The 26069-nt window shown below is 45.8% G+C and overlaps 1 protein-coding gene and 1 non-coding gene across 4 annotated transcripts in view; one reads left to right on the forward strand and one right to left on the reverse strand.

Moving 5' to 3' along the window:
• FBXO36 (F-box protein 36) overlaps window positions 1–26069 on the forward strand; it is an 89845-nt gene that overhangs the window by 44294 nt on the left and 19482 nt on the right. For all 3 annotated transcript variants that reach the window (XR_014830219.1, XR_014830220.1, XM_021075100.2), the window contains one exon: window positions 11299–11407. Coding sequence is in view for 1 of the 3 variants with exons in the window: in XM_021075100.2 (XP_020930759.2) it covers window positions 11299–11407 (109 nt within the window). In the remaining 2 variants the exon portion in view is untranslated. The remainder of the gene's footprint in view (window positions 1–11298; window positions 11408–26069) is intronic.
• On the reverse strand, window positions 25910–26016 carry LOC146396183 (U6 spliceosomal RNA). Its single transcript, XR_014830648.1, has one exon. It is a non-coding gene; the product is annotated as a U6 spliceosomal RNA (small nuclear RNA).

Raw genomic sequence — 26069 nt, forward strand, 5'->3', positions numbered from 1 at the left:
CCCGAGGCATATGGAGGTTCCCAGGCTATGGGTACAATAGGAGCTGCAGCTGCCAGCCTATGCCAGAGCCACAGCAACGCGGGATCCGAGCCGCGTCTGCGACCTACACCACAGCTCATGGCAATGCCGAATCCCTAACCCACTGAGCGAGGGCAGGGATCGAACCCTCAACCTCATGGTTCCTAGTCGGATTCGTTAACCACTGAGCCATGATGGGAACTCCAGGAAACTATATTTGTAATAGCTAGAAACAGAAAACAACCTGGGAGCCCAAGCACCAAAGCAAAAGTTTGGAAGAAAATCCAGAAGCTATGGGAGAGCACAGTTTGAATCTAGAATTTGAGCTGTTTACAGAGTTCTGAAGGTGGAAATCAAAAAGAGGCTAGCTCTGTTCACAGACACAGACAACAGACTTATGGTTGCCCAGGGTGAGCGGGCTGAGGAATGGATGGACTGGGAGTCTGGGATTAGCAGATGCAAACTATTAGAAGTAGGATGGATGAAAAAGCTCTTCCGTATAGCACAGGGAAGGATATTCAATATCCTGTGATGAACCATAAGGGAAAAGAATATGCAAAAGAATGTGTATAACTAAATCACTTTGCAGTAGAAATTAATACACCTTCAATAAAAGACATTTTTTTTTTTTTTTAAAGGAGGCTAGCTCTGGAGTTTCTGTTGTGGCGCAGCGGAAACAAATCCGACTAGTATCCATGAGGATATGAGTTCAATCCCTGGCCTTGCTCAGAGGGCTGAGGAGGCAGCATTGCTCTGAGCCATGGTGTAGGTTGCAGACACGGTTCAGGTCCCTCATTGCTGTGGCTGTGGTGTAGGCGGGCAGCTGCAGCCCCGATTTGACCCTTACTTAGCCTGGGAACTTCCATATGCCTTGGGTGTGGCCCTATGAAGCAAAAAAAAAAAAAAAAAAGTATCTCTCTACGTTTTGAAATGCAAATTCTTTGAAGCTTTTGAGTAATATCGAAAGGTAAAATTACATGCAGTTTGCCCTTGCAATTCTTGCTTCTCCATTTCTCAGTAGGCTGTTCTGATAACATAATCCTTCCTCACCTAATAAAAATCTATCATAAACGTTCCATGATACAGTATCTCAACCCATGCTGGAAAATCCCCTAATTACATATGATTTCCAAAACAGGGAGAAATTTGATCTGATGGAATAACAATAGTCTGCAGGAGAAAGCCAAAGCAGTTGTGTGCTAAATTACAGTTGTGTTTCTTGGACAGATGCTAACAAAGATTCAGAATATGCCCCATTTAGTAGAGTAGCCGGGAAGTCACCCTAATCCTTTATGAGCAAATTTGTGTATTAACTGGATAGATAGATGACCCCTCTTCTTCTTTTTTGGTCTTTTTTTGGGGCTGCACCCATGGTATACGGAAGTTCCCAGGCTAGGGGTCGAATCAGAGCTGTAGCTGCTGGCCTATGCCACAGCCACAGCAATGCCAGATCTGAGCCACGTCTGTGACCTACATCACAGCTCATGACAATGCCAGATCCTTAACCCTCTAAGTGAGGCCAGGAATCGAACCTGTATCCTCATGGATACTAGTCGCGTTCATAACCCACTGAGCCATGTCAAGAACTCTGATACATGACCCTTTAATTATGCTTCTGAGAAAATACTTAGAGCAAAGAATATATACCTCTTAATGATTACTGATGATTAGAAAGATCATATACCAAGTCAGAGTGAAAAGGTGAAATAAAGATCTTTGAAGAATACAATTAAGAAAGCAAAACTTTGGAGTTCCCAGGCTAGGGGTCAGATCAGAGCTACAGCTGCCCACCTACAACACAGCCTCAGCAACGCGGGACCCGAGCTGTGTCTGTAACCTACACCATGGCCCACAGCAAAGCCGCTTCCTCAACCTTCTCCCTGCCCTAAAAGACAAAAATAAATAAATAAATAAAAATAAAAAATTTTTTTCCTTGAGTTCCTTTGTGTTAAAGCGGGTTAAGGATCCAGTGCTGTCACTGCTGTGGCTTGGGTTACAGCTGTAGCTCAGGTTTTATCCCCGGTCCAGGAACTTCTACATGCTGAGGGCACAGCAAAAAACAAAAAATAAAAAAGAGTTCCCCTTATGGCTCAGTGGGTTAAGGACCCAACTCCTGTGGGGATGCAGGTTTGATCCCTGGCCTAGCTCAGTAGGTTTAGGATCTGGCTTTACCAGCAAGCTCTGGTGTACTTGCAGATATTGCTCAGATCCAGTGTTGCTGTAGCTGTGGCACAGGCCTGCAGCGGCAGCTCCAGGTACACTGCTAGCCTGGGAACTTCCATTAAAAAAGACCAAACAAACAAACACACAAACACAGCTTGTTGAAGTATGATTGAATATTGCTAGATAGTTGATGAGAACCAGGACAAGGTTCTGATCTGTTGGTATTTGGGGCTGAGTGTGTGTTGCTATAAATATGAAGGACCGACCAGCAGAGGAACAAGAGGAAAAGGGGGAAGGAAGGAGGCAAAGACCTTCCTCCCGGAAGCTCAGGTGCTGGCATCCTCTGTCTGTCACCGGGCTGGGCACTTTGGATTTATCCAGGTCATCCCTCCAAAATTCAATGAGGTGAGCATTGTTGGAGATGAAGACATTGAGATCAAAAGAGATTAAGATTTGCCCAAGGTTGGCGTTCCCTTCGTGGCTCAGTGGTTAACAAACCCGACTAGGATCCATGAGGATGTGGGTTTGATCCCTGGCTTTGCTCAGTGGGTTCACGATCCACAAGCTGTGGTGTAGGTTGCAGACTCAGCTCGGATCTGGCGTTGCTGCGGCTGTGGTCTAGGCCAGCAGCTGTAGCTTTGATTCGACCCCTAGCCAGGGAACCTTCATATGCTGCAGGTGTGGCCCTAAAAAAGAAAAAAAGCAAAAAAGACATTTGCCCAAGGTAAATGACAGAGACTAGGGTTTAAATCCAAACCCTCAGAGTCTCTAGTTTTGTCCCAGTGGTAGGATTTTCAGCCGATGTAGTGACAGGAGTGGCACAATCTCTGACCTGGGGGCCTGTGGTGGGGCTGTGTGTGGTCCACAATGGAAACACTCCTGAGCTTACTTTTAAAAAAGAGGTCTTGGAGTTCCCGTCTTGGCGCAGTAGTTAACGAATCTGACTGGGAACTATGAGGTTGTGGGTTCGATCCCTGGCCTTGCTCAGTGGGTTAAGGATCCGGCGTTGCCGTGAGCTGTGGTGTGGGTTGCAGATGTGGCTCGGATCCTGCGTTGCTGTGGCTCTGGCGTAGGCCAGTGGCTACAGCTCTCTCAACCCCTAGCCTGGGAACCTACATATGCCCTAAAAAATACAAACAAACAAACAGACAAAAAACAACAACAAAAAAGTAAGCTTGATTGTAGTTCTCTGGTAGCCTAGTGGGTTAAGGATCTAGCATTGTCACTGCTGTGCCTCATGTCACTGCTGTATTTCCTGTTAGATCCTGGGGCCTGGAAACTTCTGCCTGCCTGTGGGTATGGCCAAAAAAACAAAAGCAAAAACAAAACAAAAAAAACCCAACTAAATAAAAGGAAGCTCAATTTTCTAGTTTTTAAAAAAGATTCACTGGCAATCTATGAGAAATCTAAAAATATGCTAAATATAAATAGAATTTTTAAAGAATTCTCATGGGTCACATGATTTCTGCTAAGATGCCAAATGGTAGTTGTATCTTATAAGGAAGCGGATTGCCTGCTCTTCCAGGAGAGGGACTGAAGGAGAACGAGACTCCTTCTGGGTCAGACTCTGCCTGGGCAAGTTGTTTATCTTGGCTGCGGTCAGCTTCTTCATCCATAAAAAGACAGTCATGCACTGCTTACAGGTGGTTGAGAGCCTGATGAAACACATTCCAGCCAGTTCTAAACAGTTGCAAAACCCCTGGGAAGTGCTGGAGTTCCTGTTGTGGCTCAGCAGCAACGAACCCAACTAGTATCCATGAGAACACATGTTCCATCCCTGGTCTCGCTCAGTTGGTTAAGGATCTGGCATTGCCATAGCTGTGGTGTGGGTCACAGGCATGGTTTGGACCCGCATTGCTGTGGCTGTGGTGTAGGCCAGTGGCTATAGCTCTGATTTGACTCTTAGCCTGGGAACCTCCATATATGTGGGTGCAGCCCTAAAAAGACCCCCCCCAAATTTAAAAAATAAAGTTTCTGTTAGATATTTGCAAGCCAATTTACATCCCTCTCACTGAATATTGCAGGCTCTCATTGTTCCTTGTCCTCACTACCATTGGGTTTGAACACAAAAAAATTTACTGATTTGAGGAGTTCCTGTGGTGGCTCAGCGTAAGTGAACCTGACTAGTGTCCATGAGGACGCAGGTTCAATCCCTGGCCTCGCTCAGCGGGTTAAGGATCTGGTATTGCCGTAAGCTATGGTGTAGGTCACCGACATGGCTCAGATCTGACGTGGCTGTGGCTGTGGTGTAGGCAGCAGCTGCAGCTCTGATTAGACCCTTAGCCTGGGAACCTCCATATGCTGCAGGTGCAGCCCTAAAAAGACCAAAAAAAATAAAATAAAATAAAAGAAGAAAAAAAGAAATGTACTGATTTGAGAGCTAATAAGTGTCTAATATCTTTTTCTGTTTTCTTAAGTACAGTGTGTCAAACATAATAGTCTTTTTTGTGATTTCTATCTTTTATTCTGTCAACTTGGCGTATGACATTCATTGGTCTTCATATGTTGAACCGTCCTTGTATCCCAATGATAAATCCTACTTGGTCAGGATTTATGATCCTTTTAATCTGCTTTTGGATTCAGTTTGCTAGTATTTTGTTGAGGATTTTTGCATCTACGTTCATTAGGGATATTGGCCTGTAGCATAGTCTTGACTAGGCTGAGCGGTGGTTCTGAGCAGTGGATGTCTGGTGTCCTGCTCTGTAGGCGTGGTCTGATGAGCTGTGGGATGAAGGCTGTGTATAAAGAGAGCTTTGTGACTCAGAACAAACCCTGTGTTTACCAGTTAGGAGTGAGGAGGCTTGGATTCTGGTTCCAGCCAGCCGTGTTTCCTTAGGCAAGTGTTATAGTCTCAGTCATTCACTTTAAATACCTCAGAGGAGCCGGGTCGGATGTGTGTCTGTGTGTACAAGGTAACTTGGGTCTGTGCCCTGAGGCTCCTCCCTTCAGAGGCCATTATGGCCAGCCCTTCAAATATGGCCTTCTAAATCAGAACCAGAGGGTTAGGAGTTCCCATCGTGGCTCAGTGGTTAACGAATCCGACTGGGAACCATGAGGTTGTGGGTTCAATCCCTGGCCTTGCTCAGCGGGTTAAGGATCCGGCGTTGCCGTGAGCTATGTTGTAGGTTGCAGATGAGGCTCGGATCCTGAGTTGCTGTGACTCTGGTGTAGGCTGGCGTCTACAGCTCCGATTTGATCCCTAGCCTAGGAACCTCCATATGCTGTAGGAGCAGCCCAAGAAATGGCAAAAAGACAAAAAAAAAAAAAAAAAAAAAAAAAAAAAAAGAACCAGAGGGTTAATTAATTTGCAAAAGAGATGTCAGAATTTTTTTTTATTTCTTTTTTTTTGCTTTTTAGGGCCACACCCATGGACTATATGGAGTTTCCCAGGCTAAGGGTCAAATGGGAGCTGTAGCTGCGGGCCTACACCACAACCACAGCAACACAGGATCCGAACCACACCTGCGACCTACACCACAACTCACAGCAATGCTGGATCCTTAACCCACTGAGCAAGGTGAACCCTCGTCCTCATGGACACTAGTCAGGATCCTTACTGCTGAGCCATGACAGGAACTCCCAGAAATTTCTTTTTTTGGTCTTTTCATCTTTTTAGGGCCACACCCACAGCATATGGAGGTTCCCAGGCTACAGGTCAAATCAGAGATTTAGCTGCCGGCCTACACCACAGCTCATGGCAACGCCAGATCCTTAACCCACTGAGGGAGGCCAGGGATCAAACCTGCAACCTCATGGTTCCTAGTTGGGTTCGTCGGAAATCGTTTTTAATGGATGAAATGAAAGATGGGCAAGATATGAGGCTGACAAGTAAGATTGTATAGGTGTTTCTCAAGCTGGGGATCAGATGCTGACTATGCTGCCGCTGTCACAGGGCCGGATCCTTGAACCCACTGGGCCGGGCTGGGGATTGAACCTGTATCCCGGTGCTGCAGAGATGCCACCCATCCTGCTGTGCCACAGCAGGAACTCCTCTCTGCCTATTTTTGAACCACATAAGAAGTAAGCGCAGTAACCAGATGTTTCTGGAGTAACGCCCTGTCTAGAACTCATACGTTCCAAACACTTGCATTTAACCCACAATTTAGTTGCTCCATCTGGCTGGAGGTCTAGCTGATTACATCATTGTAACTTAGGGGCATGTGCCCCAGAGGGGACCTTCCGGTGAAGGTTTCTGCAGAGTGCCAAGGTGGATGCGGGGGAGACATTCCCACTGACCTTCCAGACTCCCTCTGTGTCTGTCTTTCTTGTGTCCGAGTTCAACTGTAATATAACATCTGGTAGAGTGGTTGTAGGGAAGGCTGACTTCATTTCTGACTTAACCTCTTTGAAACATTTCCCTCACGTACGTGAGTCTCAGGAAAGGGACTAAATTATTTCTGACTTCCCAACTAGTTCTAAAAATTCTAGATTATATGTATAAAGAACAAAGCAGGGAGGGGTTCCCGTCGTGGCTCAGTGGAAATGAATCTGATGAGCATCCACGAGGATGCAGGTTTGATCCCTGGCCTCCCTCAGTGGGTTAAGGATCCAGCATTGCTGTGAGCTGTGGTGAGGTCGCAGAGATGGCTTGGATCTGGCTTTGCTCTGGCTGTGGTGTAGGCCGACAGTTGGAGCTCTGATTTGACCTCTAGTCTGGGACCTTCCATATGCCAAGAGTAAAGAAGGCAGTTCCCATTGTGGCTCAGCAGTAACGAACTTGACTAGGATCCATGAGGATTGATCCCTGGCCTCACTCAGTGGGTTAATGATCTGGCATTGCCATGAGCTGATGTAGGTCGCAGACGCGGTTTGGATCTGGCGTTGCTGTGCTGTGGTGTAGGCTGGCAACTATAGCTCCTATTCAACCCCTAGCCTTCAAACTACCTGGCATCTACCTGGTTCAGCTGCTTAAGGACCTGACATTGTCTCTGTGAGGATGAGGGTTCGATCCCTGGCTCAACTCAGTGGATTAATGATCCGGCATTGCCACAAGCTGTGGTTTGGGTTGCAGATGTGGCTCAGATCTGGTGTTGCCATGGCTGTGGCATACGCTACAGCTGCAGCTCCAATTCAACCCCTATCCCAGGAACTTCCATGTACTGCAGGTGCAGCTATAAAAAGAAAAAAAAAATACCGGGAATGTTACTTATAGTATTTAGTATTAATTTTAGTGGGATATTTAATGGATGAAAAAGAGAAGGAAAATTGAAGTGCAGAGAGATTAAATAAATGGGCTATGTCCGTCTACGTTTCAAAATTCATGCTCTTTTGGAGTTTCTGCTGTGGCACAGTGGGTTAAAAAAATCAGACTGCAAGAAAGAGAAGGACAAATACCATATGATATCACTTATACCTGGAATCTAATGCATGGCACAAATGAACCTATGTACAGACAAGAAACAAACTCATGGACATGGAGAACAGACTCGTGGTTGCCAAGGGGTGGGAAGAGGGAGCGGGAAGGACGGGAGTTTGGGGCTAGTAGATGTGGACAATAGTATTTGGAGTGGATAAGCAATGAGAGCCTGCCATACAACACAGGGAACTGAAGCTAATCACTTGCGATAGAACATGACGGAGGATAATGTGAGAAAAAGAATGTGTGTGTGTGTGTGTGTGTGTGTGTATATATATATATATATATATATATATATATGTATGTATGTATAACCGGGTCACTTTTCTGTACAGCAGAAAATGACAGCCGATTATAAATCAACTCTAATAAAATTTTTTTAAAAAAGTCAGCGGAGTTCCTGCCATGGCTCAGTGGAAACAAATCGGACTAGTATCCATGAGGATTCAGGTTCCATCCCTGGCCTTCAGTGGGTTAAGGATCTGGTGTTGCCGTGAGCTGTGGTGTAGGTCGCAGACACGGCTCGGATCTGGCATTGCTGTGGCTGTGGTGTAGGCTGGCGGGTACAGCTCCAATTGGACCCCTAGCCTGGGAACCTCCATATGCCATGGGTGTAAAAGACAAACAAATTAGTCTGACTGCAGTGCAGCTGGGGTTACTGTGGAGGTGCAGGTTCAATCCCTGGCCTGGTGAGTTAAAGGATCCAGTGTTGCCACAGCTACGGCATAGGTCGCAGCTATGGCTTGGATTCTATCCCTGGCCCAGGAACTTCCTTATGCTTGAGTGGCTATTAAAAAATAAAAACAAAAAACTTTAAGAACCATGTTCTTTCCACTGTCATACCTGATATCCTCTTGTTTTAGATTGAATTGGCCTCCTTCCTCCCTTGCTTAAACTCTTATGTTGAAATCTTAATCCTTAATGTAACTATTTGTAGACAGGGCCTTTCAAGAACTAATTAAGGGAGTTCCCTGATGAATCAGCAGGTTAAGGATCCGGCGTTGTCACTTCTAAGGCATGGTTTCAATCCCTAGCCCAGGAACTTCTGCATGCCACAAGAGAGGCCAAAAAAAAAAAAAGAGAATTACGTTTGAATGAGGTCATAAGGATGGGCCCTAATCCACTATGACCAGGAGGAGACACCAGGATTGCCCAGGCTCAGAGGAGAAAGGCCACATGAGGACACAGGAAGAAGGTGGCACCTGCAGGCCAGGGAGAGAGGCCTCAGGAGACACCAATCTTGCTGACACCTTGATCTTGGACTTTTAGCCTCCAGAAGTGTGAGGGAATACGTTTCTGTTTCTGCTGAGCCACCCAGTCTGTGGTTTCCTTTCTTTCCTTTTTTTTTTTTTTTGCTCTTTTAGGGCCCCATCCAGAGCATATAGAGGTTCCCAGACTCGGGGTTCAGTCAGGGCTGCAGCTGCTGACCACAGCCGCAGCCACAGCCATGCAGGATCCAAGCCCCACCTATGACCTACTCCACAGTTTGCAGCATTGCCAGATCCTTAACCCTCTGACCGAGGCCTGGGATCAAACCTGCGTCCCCAGGTATACGAGTGGGGTTTGTCACCACTGAGCCACGATGAGAACTCCTGTGATTTTTTTTTTTTTTATGGCAGCCCTAACAGACTGATAGACTCTGAACGCCATGGAGATAGGGCAGAAAGCTACTTAACAGGATGATTTTGGTGAGTCTCATGCTGAGAAAAAACAAAAGTGGTAGGCTAAGGGGTTTTCTGGAAGGAATCAGCTACCGCAGTTTTGAGAGATTACAGAGTTTTGTAATTTACATACATATTTTCCCCTCAGCTCGTGTGGAGATTAGCAACAAAATCTGAACGAAAATCCCCTTAAGTGTGCCCAACAAGTATTTATTGTGGACCTACTTTCTGTTCGGCAGTGTGCTCAGTAAGATGGTGTAAAAGGTCTCTTCCTGGAGGTCCCCTTGTGGCTCAGTGGGTTACAAACCTGGCGAGTATTCATGAGGACGTAGGTTCGATCCCTGGCTTCACTCAGTAGGTGAAGGATCCAGCGTTGCCTGTGAGCTGTGGTGTAGGTCACAGAAGCGGCTCAGATCCTGTGTTGCTGTGGCTGTGGTGTAGGCTGGTGGCTGTAGCTCCGACTGGACCGACTGGAACTTTCATATGCTGTGGGTACAGCCCCATTTAAAAAAAAAAGGTCTTTTTCCCCCCTAGAAAGGGTTCCACCTTCTCTCAAACATCAGGAATGGGGAGTCCCGGGGAGAAAGGAGGGAGACGGGAGGGCGGCTCTAGAAGGAGGGAAAGCTGGCTGAGGCCCAGCCATGCAGGGGGGAGGCGTAAGGAGGCCAGAAGTTGGGCTGCCAAAGGGCTGGGGAGATGGGGTCTCCCAGACCAACACCAAGAAGGGCCTTGGGAAGGGGGCAGAGAATGGTCGAAGCCAGTGCAGACGCCCAAGGAAGTGCACCCAGGACCTATGAGGACCACAGGGAGGGCTGGGCAGGCCAGGAGGGGGCAGAGGACATTGAATAAAGGGACTTGTCTCAGCAAGTTTCTCTCTCTCTCTCTCTCTCTTTTTTTTTTTTTTTTTTTTTTTTTGTATTTTTGCCCTTTCTAGGGCCGCTTCTGCGGCATATGGAGATTCCCAGGCTAGGGGTCTAATCGCAGCTATAGCCGCTGGCCTACGCCAGAGCCACAGCAGCACAGGATACGAGCCTCGTCTGCAACCTACACCACAGTTCACGGCAATGCTAACCCACTGATCGTTAACCCACTGAGCAAGGGCAGGGATCGAACCTGCAACCTCATGGTTCCTAGTCAGATTCGTTAACCACTGCGCCACCACGGGAACTCCCGGCAAGTTTCTCTTGCTTAACAATCTTGCCTAGGGTAGAACCTGCACTGATTTTTAACCTTACGTGGCAATACCATTGAGGCAAGAATCTAGAACTAGAAAAAAGCCAACCCGTTGCAGCCAGTCACTGTCTCCTTACCCATCTTCTCCCTCAAGAAGTGAGTTTGGTCGAAGATGCCATGAAATGCACATAGCACTTAGGAGCAGTTGGTAACCATGGAAATGAGGTTTGCTTCTGATAAAACAAAAGCTCATGGAAGGCAAAGGCACTTTCAGCAGATCCATTACCACGAAGTGTCCTGGGTAATAACACTTTCATGCATCCATCAGGGCATAATGGTGCTTTTCCTGACCCTTTCCAAGTACGCTCTGCTCTCCGGGAGAAAAGGGTCGACTCCTTGCCCTGTCGACCAGGAAAGGAGGAGGTGAGCCGAGTAATTACTTTGGAATTGGCTTCCAAAGTGAAGAATCTCCATTCTCATCGATGTCAAGAAACACCTAGCCTTTTAGCCCGGGGTGATTGAAACATCAATTGACTTGATAGATTTTTAAGATTCCTTCCAGCACTTTGATTTTTGTGCCCCTAATTGCCACAGAAAATGTTCACTGAAGCACAGACCTCACTTCTAATTTGATGTGATGTCAGTTCGTGAGATTATAGCTGATGTTGGGCACCCAGCCTATGTGCCTTCTGTGACAGTGATTTTTTTTTTTTCCTTTGACCATGCCTGCAGATGTTCTCGGGTCAGGGATTGAACCTGCAGCACCGCAGTAACCAGAGCCACAGCAGTGACAATGCCAGAGTTGTAACCCACTAAGCCATCAGGGAACTCCATGATGGTGATTTTTTTTAAAACCCCAGACCTAGACACAGCCATTGTACTGAAATCAGTTTTAATGCGTCTCCCCTCCTATCTGTTCAATCACAGGTAATCTTTAGATGGTGGAAGATCTCTCTGAGGAGTGAATATCGATCAGCAAAACCTGGAGAAACAAAAGAAACTCATGAAAACTTCCTGGAGAATTCACACCTTCAGGGTAGGAAGGGGAGCCTCTTAGTACTTACGGCTAACATCTCTTTAGTTAGTGATAGATTCTGCCCGAGAAGTATCAAATCTCTCATCATTTGAAACACTGATATGTAATTATCAGATGTAACACAAAGTGGGTTCTTAAAAAACAGAAAACAGAGAATTGTGGCGTGCCCCTTGTGGCTCAGTGGAAGTGCATATGACTAGGATCCATGAGGACACAGGTTTGATCCCTGGCCTTGCTCAGTGGGTTAAGGATCTGGTGTTGCCGAGAGCTGTGGTGTAGGTCGAAGACCTGGCTTGGATCCTGTGTTGCTGTGGCTGTGGTGTAGGCCGGCAGCCACAGCTCTGATTAGACCCCTAGCCTGGGAACATCGAAATGCCATAGGTGTGGCCCTAAAAAGACAAAAAAAAAAAAAAAAAAAAAAAAAAAAAGAGGGAGGAAGGGGATACACCCAAACGGGCTTTTAAAATTTCAGTTTTGGGAATTCCCTGGTGGTTCAGTGGCTGAAGCATCCCAAGTTGTCACTGCCGTGGTATAGGTTCGATCCCTGACTGGGGAACTTCCTCCTGCTTTGGGCATGGCCAAAAATACAGCCTCTGTCAAGGTCTCAGATGATGCAGATCCGTCATCTGAGGTGATTTGTTGACTGTAACCTCATGGGAGACAGACCCTGAGCCAGAACCACCTGGCTAAGCCACTCCTAGGTACCTGAACCTCAGAACTGTGAGTTAATCAATGCTGGGTTTAAGCCTGTACATTTGGGGATCATTTGTACAGATAACTAATAAACGAATGCTTCTCGCCAACACCAACCCTGGTCCCACCAATGACAGCCTCTCTCCCAGATCATTGAACTAGCTTCTAACTGGTCTCCCTCCTCCTGCCCTTGCCCCACAATTGTTTGTTCTTAGCACAGCAGCCAGAATCAGCCTTTAAAAACATATATTGGTTGTGGCGTAGTGGTTAACGAATCTGACTAGGAAACATGAGGTTGCGGGTTCAATCCCTGGCCTTGCTCAGGGGGTTAAGGATCCGGCGTTGCCGTGAGCTGTGGGGTAGTTCGCAGACAAAGCTCGGATCCTGCGTTGCTGTGGTTCTGGCGTAGGCCGATTAGACCCCTAGCCTGGGAACCTCCATATGCTGCAGAAGCGGCCCTAGAAAAGGCAAAAATACAAAAAAAAAAAAAAAACCCACAACAAACAAAAAACAAAAACAACAACAACAAAAAACATACATTAAGTCTTGTTACCACTCTGTTTCAAATCCTCTGATGACTTCCTGTCTCGCCCTTGGTGAAAATCCAAGTCTTGCAGTGGGGGATCCTCAGCCCCACCCCCACTCCCGCCCACCCTGCTTCAGGCACACCGACCCTCCCCGAGTCTCTTGTACAAACCAAGCAGACTCCTGCCTCAGGGCCTTTGCACTTGCTCTTCCCCCTCCCCCATTTTTCCCCATCATCACCCCAAGGTATATGGAAGTTCCAGGGCCAGGGGAGCAAATCCAAGCCCAAACTGCAGTCTCCACCACAGCTACAGCAACACTAGATCCTTAACCCACTTCACTGTAGCAGAAACTCCCCTCATCCCTTTTCTTTCTTTCTTTTTTTTTTCTCCATTTTCTTTCTTTTTTTTTTTGGTGGGGGGGGCCATACCTGTGGCTTGTGGAGGTTCCCAGGCTAGGGGTCTAACCGGAGCTACAGCTGCTGACTTACACACTACAGCCATAGCACCTCCAGACCTGAACTGAATCTGCGACCTACACCACAGTTCACCGAAACACTGGATCTCCTTAACACTGATCGAGGCCAGGGATAGAACCTGCAACCTCATGGTTCCTAGTTGGATTCATTTCCACTGCACCATGCGGGAACTCCCCTCATCTCTTTTCTGACTTTGACTCTCCTGCCTCCTCATTTCCTTTTAAGGACTCTTTTGATTATATTGGGGTTTCCCAGTTCACCCAGGATCATCTCCCTATCTTGAGATCTTTAATCACATCTGCAAAGTCCCTTTTGCCATTTAAGTTCAAAGGTTCTGAAGATTAGGATAAGGAACATCTGGGGGGAAGGGTGGCAGCATTGTTCTGCCTACTGCGGTGATCCATGCACAGCAACCTAAATTTCAAATTTGGGGAGATCCCTTGTGACTCAACTGGCTAAGGAGTTGTTCCTATAGCGGCTGTTGAGAGGGTTTATTCCTGCCCTGGGAACTTCTGAATGGCATGAGCGCAGCCAGGGGGTACCAGCGTGGGGTCCAGAAAGATGTGGTTTCCTCCCATTGGCCTTGTCCAGTTACCTGTATCAGTGCTTGTCCAATAGGGGTCTGAGGGGTGTCCATGTCCCGGAAGTCGCATGGTTTCTTTGCCCTTCTCTTCCCATAAAATGAGTCACAGGGGCTTAGAGATAAATGTCCCTCCCTCTGGGTGTAGGTACACTCTCTATAGTAAACAAGGCCTGTGGGGATTGTTATTCCCTGAAGCCCTTAAGCCACAAATGTTAATCAATAGCCATATCAAAGAATGCATCAAAGCCCTGGCTCCTACACTGACTACCTGAGTTAGTATTCTGCCTCAACCTGAGCTACGTCTTCGACCTACACCACAGCTCACGGCAATGCTGGATCCTTAACCCATGGAGCGAGGCCAGGGATTGAACCCACAACCTCATGGATCCTAGTCGGGTTCATTAACCGCTGAGCCGTGAAGAGAGCTCCTAAGTGGTGAATTTTTAAAAAAAAATGTTTGCCATGGAGTTCAACAGCTTGATGTGGGATCTCAGTTTCCAGACCAGGGATTGAGTCCGTGCCACAGCAGTGAAAGCGCCCTAACCACTAAACCACCAGGGAGCACCCGAGTGGATTCTTGAAAACCATTTGTAAGGCAATATTAACTAGACAAAGATGGTGCTGCTGGAACGTGGCCTCTGTCTCCCGTTGCCGAATAGAAACGAGACAGAGTTTTGGATGAAGGAGAAAAAGATAGCTTTGCCAGGCAGAGGGCCACAGCTGGCTAAGGCCTTAAAGACTGTGCCCCCTTTGGAAGGGATAAAGAGGTGAATTTATAGTTTGGGGGGTGGAAAATAGGGCCACAGATAAGGATCGGGGTAGAGGCAAGCTTGCATTGTCTTTCAAAGCAGGTGTTTAGTGGCCCCAGGACTGGTTCTGGTGGCCCTCCTTCTTCCAGGAATGAGGACTGCTTCATCAAGTAGTTCTTGCATTTTGGGGGGTTTAGTTCTGCAGAAAGGCTCAAAGATATTGTTACGCCTATTCCTTAAGGAGGAACTCAGTCCCTGTCCCAAGTCTGCACTGCTCCTTCCTGGTCTCTGCATCTCTTCCCTGATTAGCAACTGCCCTTTGGAACTCAGGGAAGGTCATGGTGGCTGAGGCTTATTCTCTAAGAACAAGAAATGGGGGACACTGAAAGCCTGGTGTGACTAGGAGCCCCACAAGGCCCTAGCTCGGTTACAGTAGTATTTCTGTTAACCAGCTGGAGTAGCACTTCCGAGTTGTAGGGCAAATGCCATCTACAACTCATTTCGAAATGAGAAGGAAGCGGGCAGGATACAATCTGACGTAGCTTGGAGTTCCTGTTGTGGCTCGGTGGGTTAAGAACCCAACATATTGTCCTTGAGGTTGTGGGTTCGATCCCTGGCTTTGCTCAGTGAGTTAAGGATCTGGTGTGGCTGCAAGCTGTGGCGTGGTTCGCAGATGTGGCTCACATGCTGTGGCTGTGGTGGAGGCTGGCAGCTGCAGCTCAGAGTCCACCCCTAGCCTGGGACATTCCATGTGCCACAGGTGAGGTCCTAAAAAAAGAAAAAAATTAAAAAAGAAATGGCATAGCTGGTTAGAACCAAGTAGGTCCAGTATGTCATTGGACTCAACTTCCAGTGGAACTTATGACTCATTATACGCTCATCGTAACGCATTACAGGCTAAGTGACATGCCCACAGGTGCCATGACAGTACCAAGGCTGACCTTAAAAGGCCAAAAAGTGAACAGTGGCCCAAATCTTGGAAACCCCCACCCTTTCCCCCCAAATAGTTGGAATAATCCTCCCACTCATTAGTCTGTGAAATTACCCAGCTCCTAAAAAACTCACCACCCCATATTTCAAGGCCTCTTACCTTCTGCAATGGCCCACACTCAGTCTCTCTCAAGAAATCCACTTCTTAGCTCTCACTTTGCATCTGACTGAATTCCTTCTGCTCTGAGACATAAAGAACCTAAACTTCAGTAAGTCCTGAGACCAGGCATGTGGTTTTAATTAAATGACCGTGTGTTCAAGTCCTAACGTGAGTCTTGGCTGGGTTCAAGTCCCAATTTTAGTTGTGTGGTTTCAATTTGACCTGTACAATTATGCCAACTTTATAATTATGCCATTTCTGAAAGAATATTAAATTGAGCAATTTACATCATTTCAATGTTTGTTCGTAAAATGAAACTTCATTAATATTTTGCTGTCACCGGTTTTAATTTTGAGTTATGAAGAACTTACATAAAATGCCAATCATTTCACTATACTCACAGATTGTTCACCCAAAAAGTGCTGTGTTAAATGTTAAAGTACTGCCTACCACTGTATCCATCCAACAGGATTTAGGAGTTTTCTTACACCCTTGCCATCACTAATTAGGTATTGTTACTCTTTTTTTTTTTTTGTCTTTTTGCCATTTCTTTGGGCTGCTCCTGCGGCATATGGAAGTTCCCAGGCTAGGGGTCGAATCGGAGCTGTAGCCACCGGCCTATGCCAGAGCCACAGCAACGTGGGATCCGAGCTGCGTCTTGCAACCTATACCACAGCTCACGGCAACACCAGATCCTTAACCCACTGAACAAGGCTAGGGATCGAACCTGCAACCTCATGGTTCCTAGTCGGATTTGTTAACCACTGCGCCATGATGGGAACTCCTATTGTTACTCTTTTTAATCTTTTCCCGTCTGATGTTTAATTAGCACTTTCCTAATAACTAGGAAAATTGTCATCATGTTTAATTGCCATTTATATTTTTTTCTGTAATTTGTCTTTTTTTTTTTTTTTTTTTTTTTTTTGGTCTTTTTTTTTAGGGCTGCATATGGAAGTTCCCAGGCTAGGGGTCAAATAGGGCCTGCAGCTGCCAGCCTACACCACAGCCACAGCAATAGCAACCTGGGATCTGAGCCGTGTTTGCAACCTACACCACAGCTCATGGCAACGCCGGATCCTGAACACACTGAGGGAGGCCAGGGATCAAACCCGCATCCTCGTGGATACTAGTCGGGTTTGTTACCGCTGAGCCACGATGGGAACTCATATAATATGCCTGTTTGTACTCTCTGGCCATTTGTCTATGAAGTTTGAATTTTTTTTCTGATACCTTTAAAAAAATAAATAGGAACAATCAGAAAATGAGCTATCAAAATATTTTTTTAGATTTTGTTTCAGGCAAAAATGTGCCCATAGCAACTCAATTGAAAGTGCTGATTCATGAATTGAGATTGAGTCCAACCTAAAAACAAGTTGTTTTCCAAATTATATCCATTTTAAAATTGGTTGTCCATTTTTAAGTTGGTTGCTTAGATCTTCAATGAGTTACAAGTGGTAGTTAGGTATTTAGGCCAATCCGCAAAAATCCCTGTGATAAAACCAAATGACTTCAACAACCCTATTTTCTGAACCAAATGGCAAAAAAGTTCCTTTTTTAAAAATTTTTTTATTTCTGCTATTGCATGCGAAAAGAAATGTGGGAAATATGGTTTAGATGTCAAAGAATTGAAATTCTCTTGGGCATTTGGGTGCTTTATGGAGAATATGAGGCAATGTTTGAAATGGGGACTATAACAGAAAAATTGATAATATAAATAAATACTAATATCCTGAAATATTGGTCTGAGTTTTAGACTTTTTTTTTTTTTTTTTTTTTTTTGTCTTTTGTCCTTTTAGGGCCACATCCACAGCATATGGAAGTTCCCAGGCTAGGAGTCTAATCGGAGCTGTAGCTGCTGGCCTACACCACAGCCACAGCAACCTGGGATCCCAGCCTCGTCTGAGACCTACACCACAGCTCATGGCAACGCCGGATCCTTAACCCACTGAGTGAGGCCAGGGATCGAACCCGCAACCTCATGGTTCTTAGATTCGTTAACCACCGAGCCACAACAGGAACTCCGTGAGTTTTAGATCTTATGAATATTGTTATACCAGGAACGAGAAAGTGGGAAAGAACACTCCTAACCTTCTTCCCAAACCCCATAATCATTTTTGTTTGTTTGTTTGTTTGTTTTTGCTTTTTAGGACCACACCCGCAGCATATGGAGGTTCCCAGGCTAGGGGTCGAATCAGAGCTACAGCTGCGGGCCTGCACCACAGCCACAGCAATGCCAGATCCAAGCTGCATCTGCAGCCTACACCACAGCTCATGGCAATACCAGATCCTTAACCCACTGAGCAAGGCCAGGGATTGAACCCGTAGCCTCATGGCTCCTAGTCAGATTCGTTTCTACTGCACCACGATGGGAACTCCCATAATCCATTTTCTTTAGGTTCTTTCTCGAGGCCCAATTCTCAACCTTTGACCTGAGACTTGATTTTCTCAGGCTTAACTATCACCTCTTGGGCCACGCTTCTCTCTGTTCTCTCTGGTCAGCTATTCCTCTTCTTCAGCCTGGATCTCTAGAATTTCGACCGATCCAGGGTTGGGTTCTATGGGTGGAGAGTGAGGTGGGAGGGAGCGAGAGGCAGAAGCACGGGAGCCAGTCTCTGGGCTACGGAGCAGGAAAGGCAGATCTAAGTAAGGCTCTCATGTCTTATCATTTTTTTTGTTAACTAATTTTTGAGATATTAAAAAATGCACATAATAAAAGTTAAATCACTTAAAAAAGTTATAGGATAAAAATAAGTCTCTCTCTGACCCCATCTTCCCAGTTCCCATGACAACCATCACTAACAGTTTCATACACATCCTTCCAGAAATGGCCAATGCATATATACAAAATATGGTAATGCAAAAAGAATCTTATGGGGGAGTTCCCGTCGTGGCGCAGTGGTTAACGAATCCGACTAGGAACCATGAGATTGCGGGTTCGATCCCTGCCCTTGCTCAGTGGGTTAATGATCCGACGTTGCCGTGAGCTGTGGTGTAGGTTGCAGATGCGGCTCGGATCCCGCGTTGCTATGGCTCTGGTGTAGGCTGGTGGCTACAGCTCCAATTAGACCCCTAGCCTGGGAACCTCCATATGCCGCGGGAGCAGCCCAAGAAATAACAAAAAGACCAAAAAAAAAAAAAAAAACCAAACCAAACCAAACCAAACCAAAACAAAACAAAAAAAAGAATCTTATGGGAGTTCCCATTGTGGCTCAGCAGTAACAAACCCAACTAGGATCCATGAGGACTTGGGTTCGATCCCTGGCCTTGCTCAGTGGGTTAAGGATCCAGCATTTCCTTGAGCTTGTGGTGTAGGTCGCAGATGAAGCTCGGCTTTGGCTCTGTGGCTATGGCTAGCGGCTATAACTCCGATTTGACACCTAGCCTGGGAACCTCCATGGGTATGGCTCCCAAAAACAAAAAAAGCAAAAAAGGAAGAGTCTTATATGCTATACCTCCTTTTTTTCTTTTCCTTTCTTTTTTTTTTTTTTTGGCCATGCTTGAGGCATGCAGAAGTTCCCAGGCCAGGCATCAAACTTGAGCCACAACAATGACAATGCAGAATCCTTAGTTGCTAGGCCACCAGGGAACTCCCAGTTACAATTTTTCTTCTTTTATTTGGCTGTACCCAGGGCATATGGACGTTTCTGGGCCAGGGATCGAATCCAAGTTGCAGCTGTAACCTATGTCACAGCTGCTACAATGCCAGATTCTTAACACACTGCTCTGGGCCAGGGATTGAACACACACCTCAGCAGTGAAACAAGCAGCCTCAAGCTCAGAGACAATGCTGGATCTTTAACCTGCTGGACCACAGTGGGAACTCTCCTAATTAGAATTTTTATAATATTCTCTTACCTGTAAGGATGAATTCATCTTCCTCCTCCTGTTCTTTACAAGGGCTGTTCTTGATTTCTTTATTCTGCATATGAGGTTTTTTTTTTTTTTTTTTTTTGTCTTTTCTAGGGCTGCTCTGATGGCATATGGAGGCTCCCAGGCTAAGGGTTGAATTGGAGCTGCAGCCGCCAGCCTACACCACAGTTCACAGCAACACCGGATCCTTAACCCACTGAAGGAGGCCAGGGATCGAACCTGCAACCTCATGGTTCCTAGTTGGATTCGTTAACCACTGAGTCAAGACGGGAACTCCCTCTGCATATGAGTTTTAAGATCAGCTAGTAAATCTATGCAAAAATCACTGCTCAATTTTTAATTGAAAATGGATTGAATTTTTAGGTTTTTTTAAGAGAAGAGCTGCCATCCTATAGTCTTCCAGAGTGTGGTGTGTGGTATTTCTCTCTATTTATTGAGATTTAATGTTTTTTTCAATGTCTTGTATATCTTTTGCCCAAATTCTTCCCAAGCACCTTATAATTTTTTTCAGCTAAGAATAGAAACTTAGGAGCTCCCACGGAGTTCCCATTGTGGCTCAGCAGTTAATGAACCCGACTAGCATCCATGAAGACGCTGGTTTGATCCCTGGCCTCACTCAGTGGGTTAAGGATCTGGCATTGCCATGAGCTGTGGTGCAGGTCACAGACCAGGCTTGGATCTGGCGTTGCTGTGGCTGTGGCAGAGGCCATCGGCTTCAGCTCTGATTGGACCCCTAGCCTGGGAATTTCCATATGCAACGAGTGAGGTCCTAAAAAGACAAAGAGACAAAGAAAGAGAGAAAGAAAGAAAGAGAGAGAGAGAGAGAGAGAAAGGAAGGAAGGAAGGAAGGAAGGAAGGAAAGGAAGAAACTTAGGAGCTCCCATTGTGGCTCAGTGGTAACGAGCCTGACTGGTATCCATAGGACATAGATTCGATCCCTGGCTTCACTCAATGGGTTAAGGATCCAGCATTACCGTGAGCTGTGGTGTAGTTCCCAGACACAGCTAGGATCTGGCGTGGCTGTGTCTGTGGTGTAGGCTGGCAGCTATAGCTCAGAGTGGACCCCTAGCCCGGGAATCTCCATATGCCACTGGTGCGGCCATAAAAGACAAAACAACAACAACAACAAAATTGAGCTATGACAGGAATTCTGTCATAATTTTGAATTAATTTTTACTGGTATATGAAAGAATGATACTGATCATTTCTCAGTAAAATTCCTGACTTTTAGATCATCTGCTCTTGTAGTAATGGCAGTTTTTTCCTTGCTTTTTAATCCTGATCCCTTTTTTGTCTTCCTTTTTTTTAAAACTCCAAAACAATGACGAGTAGAAATGGTGAGTGTAGATATTCTGGTCTTATGCCTGACATTAAAGGCCACATAAGGTCACAATTAAGAGATGTGCTATGGAGACAACTGCTCAGTTCAATCCTAGTTATCACTGTGTGACTTTGGGCAAACCACTTACCCTCTCTGTTCTTTGTCCCACTCTTACAGCCCCCATCTCATAGAGTTTTTGTGAGGTTCAAAGGACTATGTGTATATATGATATACACTGTATATATACAAATTAGAGCAGTACATGGCAAATATTGAATGCTATACAAGCCTATACATTATTATTGCTACTATTATTAGGATTTTGGTAACTAGCCTATGTCTTTGGTAACTCCTATGGCATATAGAGGTTCTCAGGGGTCGAATTGGAGCTGTAGCTGCTGGCCTACACCACAGCCACAGCAATGTGGGATCCTTAACCCACTGAGCAAGGCCAGGGATTGAACCTGCGTTCTCATGGATGCTAGTCAGATTCATTTCTGCTGAGCAACGACGGGAACTCCAAGATATTCCCTTTTATTACATTTCCTTAAGAGTTCCTATTCATAAATAGGTGTAAGAATTATGTGCAATAATTCTTTTACATTGCTGAGATGATCATTTTTTCCCAGGTTATCTGTTAATATGGTGAATGATATTCATATAGCTTTTAAAGTTATTCCATCTCGGGAGTTACCATCGTGGTGCAGTTGTTAATGAATCCGACTAGGAACCATGAGGTTGTGGGTTTGATCCCTGGCCTTGCTCAGTGGGTTAAGGATCTGGCGTTGTTGTGAGCTGTGGTGTAGGTCTCAGACTCGGCTCGGATCCCGCGTTGCTGTGGCTGTGGCGTAGGCCAGTGGCTACAGCTCTAATTTGACCCCTAGCCTGGGAACCTCTATATGCCGCGGGAGCCACCCTAGAAAAGGCAAAAAGACAAATAAATAATAAGTAAATAAAATAAAAATAAAAAAATAAAGTCACTCTATCTTGGATCATCCCAGAATTAACTCTACTGCTCACAATTTAGGTCTTTATAATATGTTGATAGATTCAATTTCCTAATACGTTATTTAGAGTTTTTGCCATGTATGTTCCAGAATATTGTTTTGTATGCAATTTTCTTTTTGCCTATCATCATTGCTAGTTAGAGAAATGTTGTAATTTGAACTGAGAGTTTCCTTCTATTTCTCTTTTTTGGAACAAATAGTATTAAGATCTGGATTGTCTATACTTTGAGAGTTTATAAAGCTAACCTGGAGATCAGTGTAGACCTGAAGCTTTACTTGAGGTTTTCTTTTTCAGATCAGCTGATTCAATTTATTTACTGGTTCTAGTCTCTCAGGTTTTCTATTTCTTTCTCTTTTTTTTTTATTTTTGGTTGCACTTGTGGCATGTGGAAGTTCCCAGGCCGGGGATTGAACCTGAGCCAGAGCAGTGACAATGGCAAATCCTTAACTACTAGTTCCAGCAGGGAACTCCTGTATCGCCTTTTTTTTTTTTTTTTTTTTTTTTTTTTGGTGGGCCATAGACTGAATCCAAGCCACGGCTGTGACCTATGCCACACCTGTGGCAACACCAGACCCTTACTTGCTGTGCTGTGCCAAGGATTGAACCTATACCTCAACAGCCACCAGAGCTGCTGCAGAGACAACAGCAGGATTCTTAACACCTACTACACCACAGAAGGAATTCCTGTAGCATCCCTTTTTTTTTTTTTTTTTTTTTTTTTTTTTTTAAGTGCCGCATCTGTGGCAGATGGAGGTTCCCAGGCTAGGGGTCTGATCAGAGCTATAGCTGTCAGCCCAAGCCACAGCCACAGCAACGCAGGATCTGAGCCGCGTCTGCGACCTACACCACAGCCCACTGCAACGCTGGATCCTTAACCCACTGAGTGAGGCCAGGGATCGACCCCAAAACCTCATGGTTCCTAGTTGGATTCCTTTCCGCTGTGCCACAATGGGAACTCCTGTAGCATCATTTTTTGAGCACGTGTGTGTGTTATTTATCTGAGTGTATTTTAGTTAGCATGATCAGTTCATTTATATTTACTGTGATTACTAATATGCCTATAATTGCATTATCTTATTTGGTGCTTTCGTCTTATTAAGCCTTTTCTTTGTTTTTTATTCTGGGTTCCGTGTCCTCCTTTTTATTTTCTTCCCTTTCCTTCCCTTCTCTCTCCTTCTCCCTTTCCCCCTCTCACTCTTTTTTGGCTGCCAAATGCACTGGCTTGATGTGGGATCTTAGTTCCCAGACCAGGGATCGATCCTGGGCTGAGTAATGAAAGCCCAAAGTCCTAACCACTAGACCACCAGGGAACTCCCTATTGTCTTTATTCCATTTTTTCCCCCCTTTGGACAGAAACTACATTTCCCTCCCTACGTCACAAATGTGGCCACGTGACCCAGTGTTGCTAGGTAGGATGAGAGCTGAAGGTCTTTCCTAGAGCTTCCTAGAAAGTGCCTTCAGAAAGGGTACACGCAGGAGTTCCCACTGTGGCACATGGAACATGCTGTGGATGTGGCCCTAAAAAGCAAAAAAAAAAAAAAAAAAAAAGAAAGAAAGAAAGGGTGGACTCAGCTTCCAAGCTTTTTTTTTCTTTTTTCTTTTCTAGGGTTGCACCCACAGCATATGGAGATTTCCAGGCTAGGGGTTGAATCAGAGCTACAGCTGCCAGCCTACACCACAGCCACAGCAACATGGGATCTGAGCCATGTCTGCAATTTACACCACAGCTCACGGCAACTCCAGATCCTTAACCCACTGCTAGAGGCCGGGGATCGAACCCGAGTCCCCATGGATGCTGGTCGGGTTCGTTAACCACTGAGCCACGACGACGGGAACTGCATGCACATTTTCATTCCTTATCCTACCCCCTTAGCTACTGGACCGTGGTTGTGACGCCTGGAGAACAGGGAGGGTGAGAGCCACAGCCTAAGAATGTGGAAAAAAAAAAAGAATGTGAAGTAGAGAGATAAAAGAACCTGGGATATTAGTGGCATAACTCCTGCCCCAGCCCCTATAGTCTACCTTCAGACTCTGCGTGAGAAAAAGAGAAACACCTGTTTGTTCAGCCACCCTAAATTTTTTCCATTTTGTTCAACCATGAACCAATCTCTATGTGATTACAGAGCAACTATTTTGGAGTTATCCTTATACATTTTTCTTTTTTCCCTTTTTTCTCTTTCCTTCCTTTCTTTCTCCTTCCCTCCTTTCTACCCCCCACCTGTCCCCCTCCCCCGCCCCACTACACCATCAGTGTCCCTTAAAATTTTAGCAAGTTTAACTTGACTTATAAAAATCCAACATTTATCAGTATTTCTATCTGCCTCTTGAACATAAGGGCTTTAGAATGTTTATATTCTTTTTTTTTTGTCTTTTTGTCTTTTTGTTGTTGTTGTTGCTATTTCTTGGGCGGCTCCCGCGGCATATGGAGGTTCCCAGGCCAGGGGTTGAATCGGAGCTGTAGCCACCGGCCTATGCCAGAGCCACAGCAACGCGGGATCCGAGCCGCGTCTGCAACCTACACCACAGCTCACAGCAACGCCAGATCCTTAACCCACTGAGCAAGGGCAGGGACCGAACCCGCAACCTCATGGTTCCTAGTCGGATTCGTTAACCACTGCGCCACGACGGGAACTCCAGAATGTTTACATTCTAAACCTCAACCTTATATAATTATTGAGTGGTGTTTGTTTTGTTTTTTAATCTTTTTTTTTTTTTTTTTTAGGGCCACGCTAGCGGCATATGGAGGCTCCCAGGGGTCGAATTGGAGCTGCAGCCGCTGGCCTACACCACAGCCACAGCAACGCAGGATCTGAGCCTTGTCTGTGACCTACACCACAGCTCACTGCAACACCAGATCCTTAACCCATTGACTGAGGCCAGGGATCAAACCTTCGTCCTCCTGGATACCAGTCAGATTCAGTTCCGCTGAGTCACCTCTGGTGTTCTGATTTGCTTTGTTTGGATAAACCTCCTCCAAAGTTTGTTATTTAGAACAAGCTTTATGCAGTAGTGGTTGTTTAGATTTGCCTGGGTTACTACTGTGTCTTTCATCTTCATTGCTTCTGAAATTCTATTCTTTCCTTCTGGGTACATTTCTTTCTTCTTGGAGTATATCTTTAGTAGTTCAAATCTCCTCATATAAATCAGGTCCATATGTGGATGGGGCTCCTTGGGGGTAATGCCTTATTTTTTTTTTTTTTTTTGTCTTTTTGCTATTTCTTGGGCCGCTCCCGCGGCATATGGAGGTTCCCAGGCCAGGGGTCGAATGGGAGCTGTAGTCTCCGGCCTACGCCAGAGCCACAGCAACGCGGGATCCGAGCCGCGTCTGCAACCTACACCACAGCTCACAGCAACACCGGATCCTTAACCCACCGAGCAAGCGCAGGGACCGAACCCGCAACCTCATGGTTCCTAGTCGGATTCGTTAACCACTGCGCCACGACGGGAGCTCCGGTAATGCCTTAAATACAGCTGCTCAAGGATATTCCCTCTAGATCTGAAGCCAGGGAACTAATAAGTTTTCTCTTTCCCTCCCCAGCCTATCATGGTGGGACAGGCACGAGAGAATCACTGAATACAGTGGGGAAATGGTAGCGCCATGGGAGTCATTGGTCTATAGCAATTCTGACGTCCAGCAGGGCACAGGTTGTTTGTTTTTTATTTTTTGTCTTTTTAGGCCTGCACCCATGGCATATGGAAGTTCTTAGGCTAGGGGTCAAATCAGAGCTGCAGCTGCAGGCCTTTGCCACAGCCGAAGCAACGCCAGCTCTCAGCTGCATCTCCCACCAATGCTGCTGCTCATGGCAACACTGGATCCCTGATCCACTGAACGAGTCCAGGGATCAAACCCGCATCCTCATGGATACTAGTCAGGTTCTCAACTTGTTGAGCCATAATGGGAATTCCCTATTAGTTCTTGTTTGTTTTTTAATTTCCCCAATAGATTATTTTTTTTCCTACTGTACAGCATGGTGACCCAGTTACACATACATGTACACATTCTTTTTTCTCACGGTATCATGCTCCATCATAAGTGACTAGACATAGTTCCTAGTGCTACACAGCAGGGTCTCATTCCTAATCCATCCCAAAGGCAATAGTCTGCATCTATTAACCCCAAGCTCCCAATCCATCCCACTCCCTCCCCCTCCCCCTTGGCAAGCACAAGTCTATTCTCCAAGTCCAAAAAATATGGAACACTTCATGAATTTGCGTGTCATCCTTGCACAGGGGCCATGCTAATTTTCTCTGTATCCTTCCAGTTTTAGTACATGTGCTGCCAAAGGGAGCACTCTATTAGTTCTTTTTTTTTTTTTTTTGTCTTTGTCTTTTTGTCTTTTCTAGG

This window comes from Sus scrofa, chromosome 15 (assembly GCF_054392235.1).
Source record: "Sus scrofa isolate SSC_HxYL_T2T_F1_AM1 chromosome 15, Sscrofa_HxYL_maternal_Yorkshire_Landrace_v2.0, whole genome shotgun sequence".
Taxonomy (NCBI): domain Eukaryota; kingdom Metazoa; phylum Chordata; class Mammalia; order Artiodactyla; family Suidae; genus Sus; species Sus scrofa.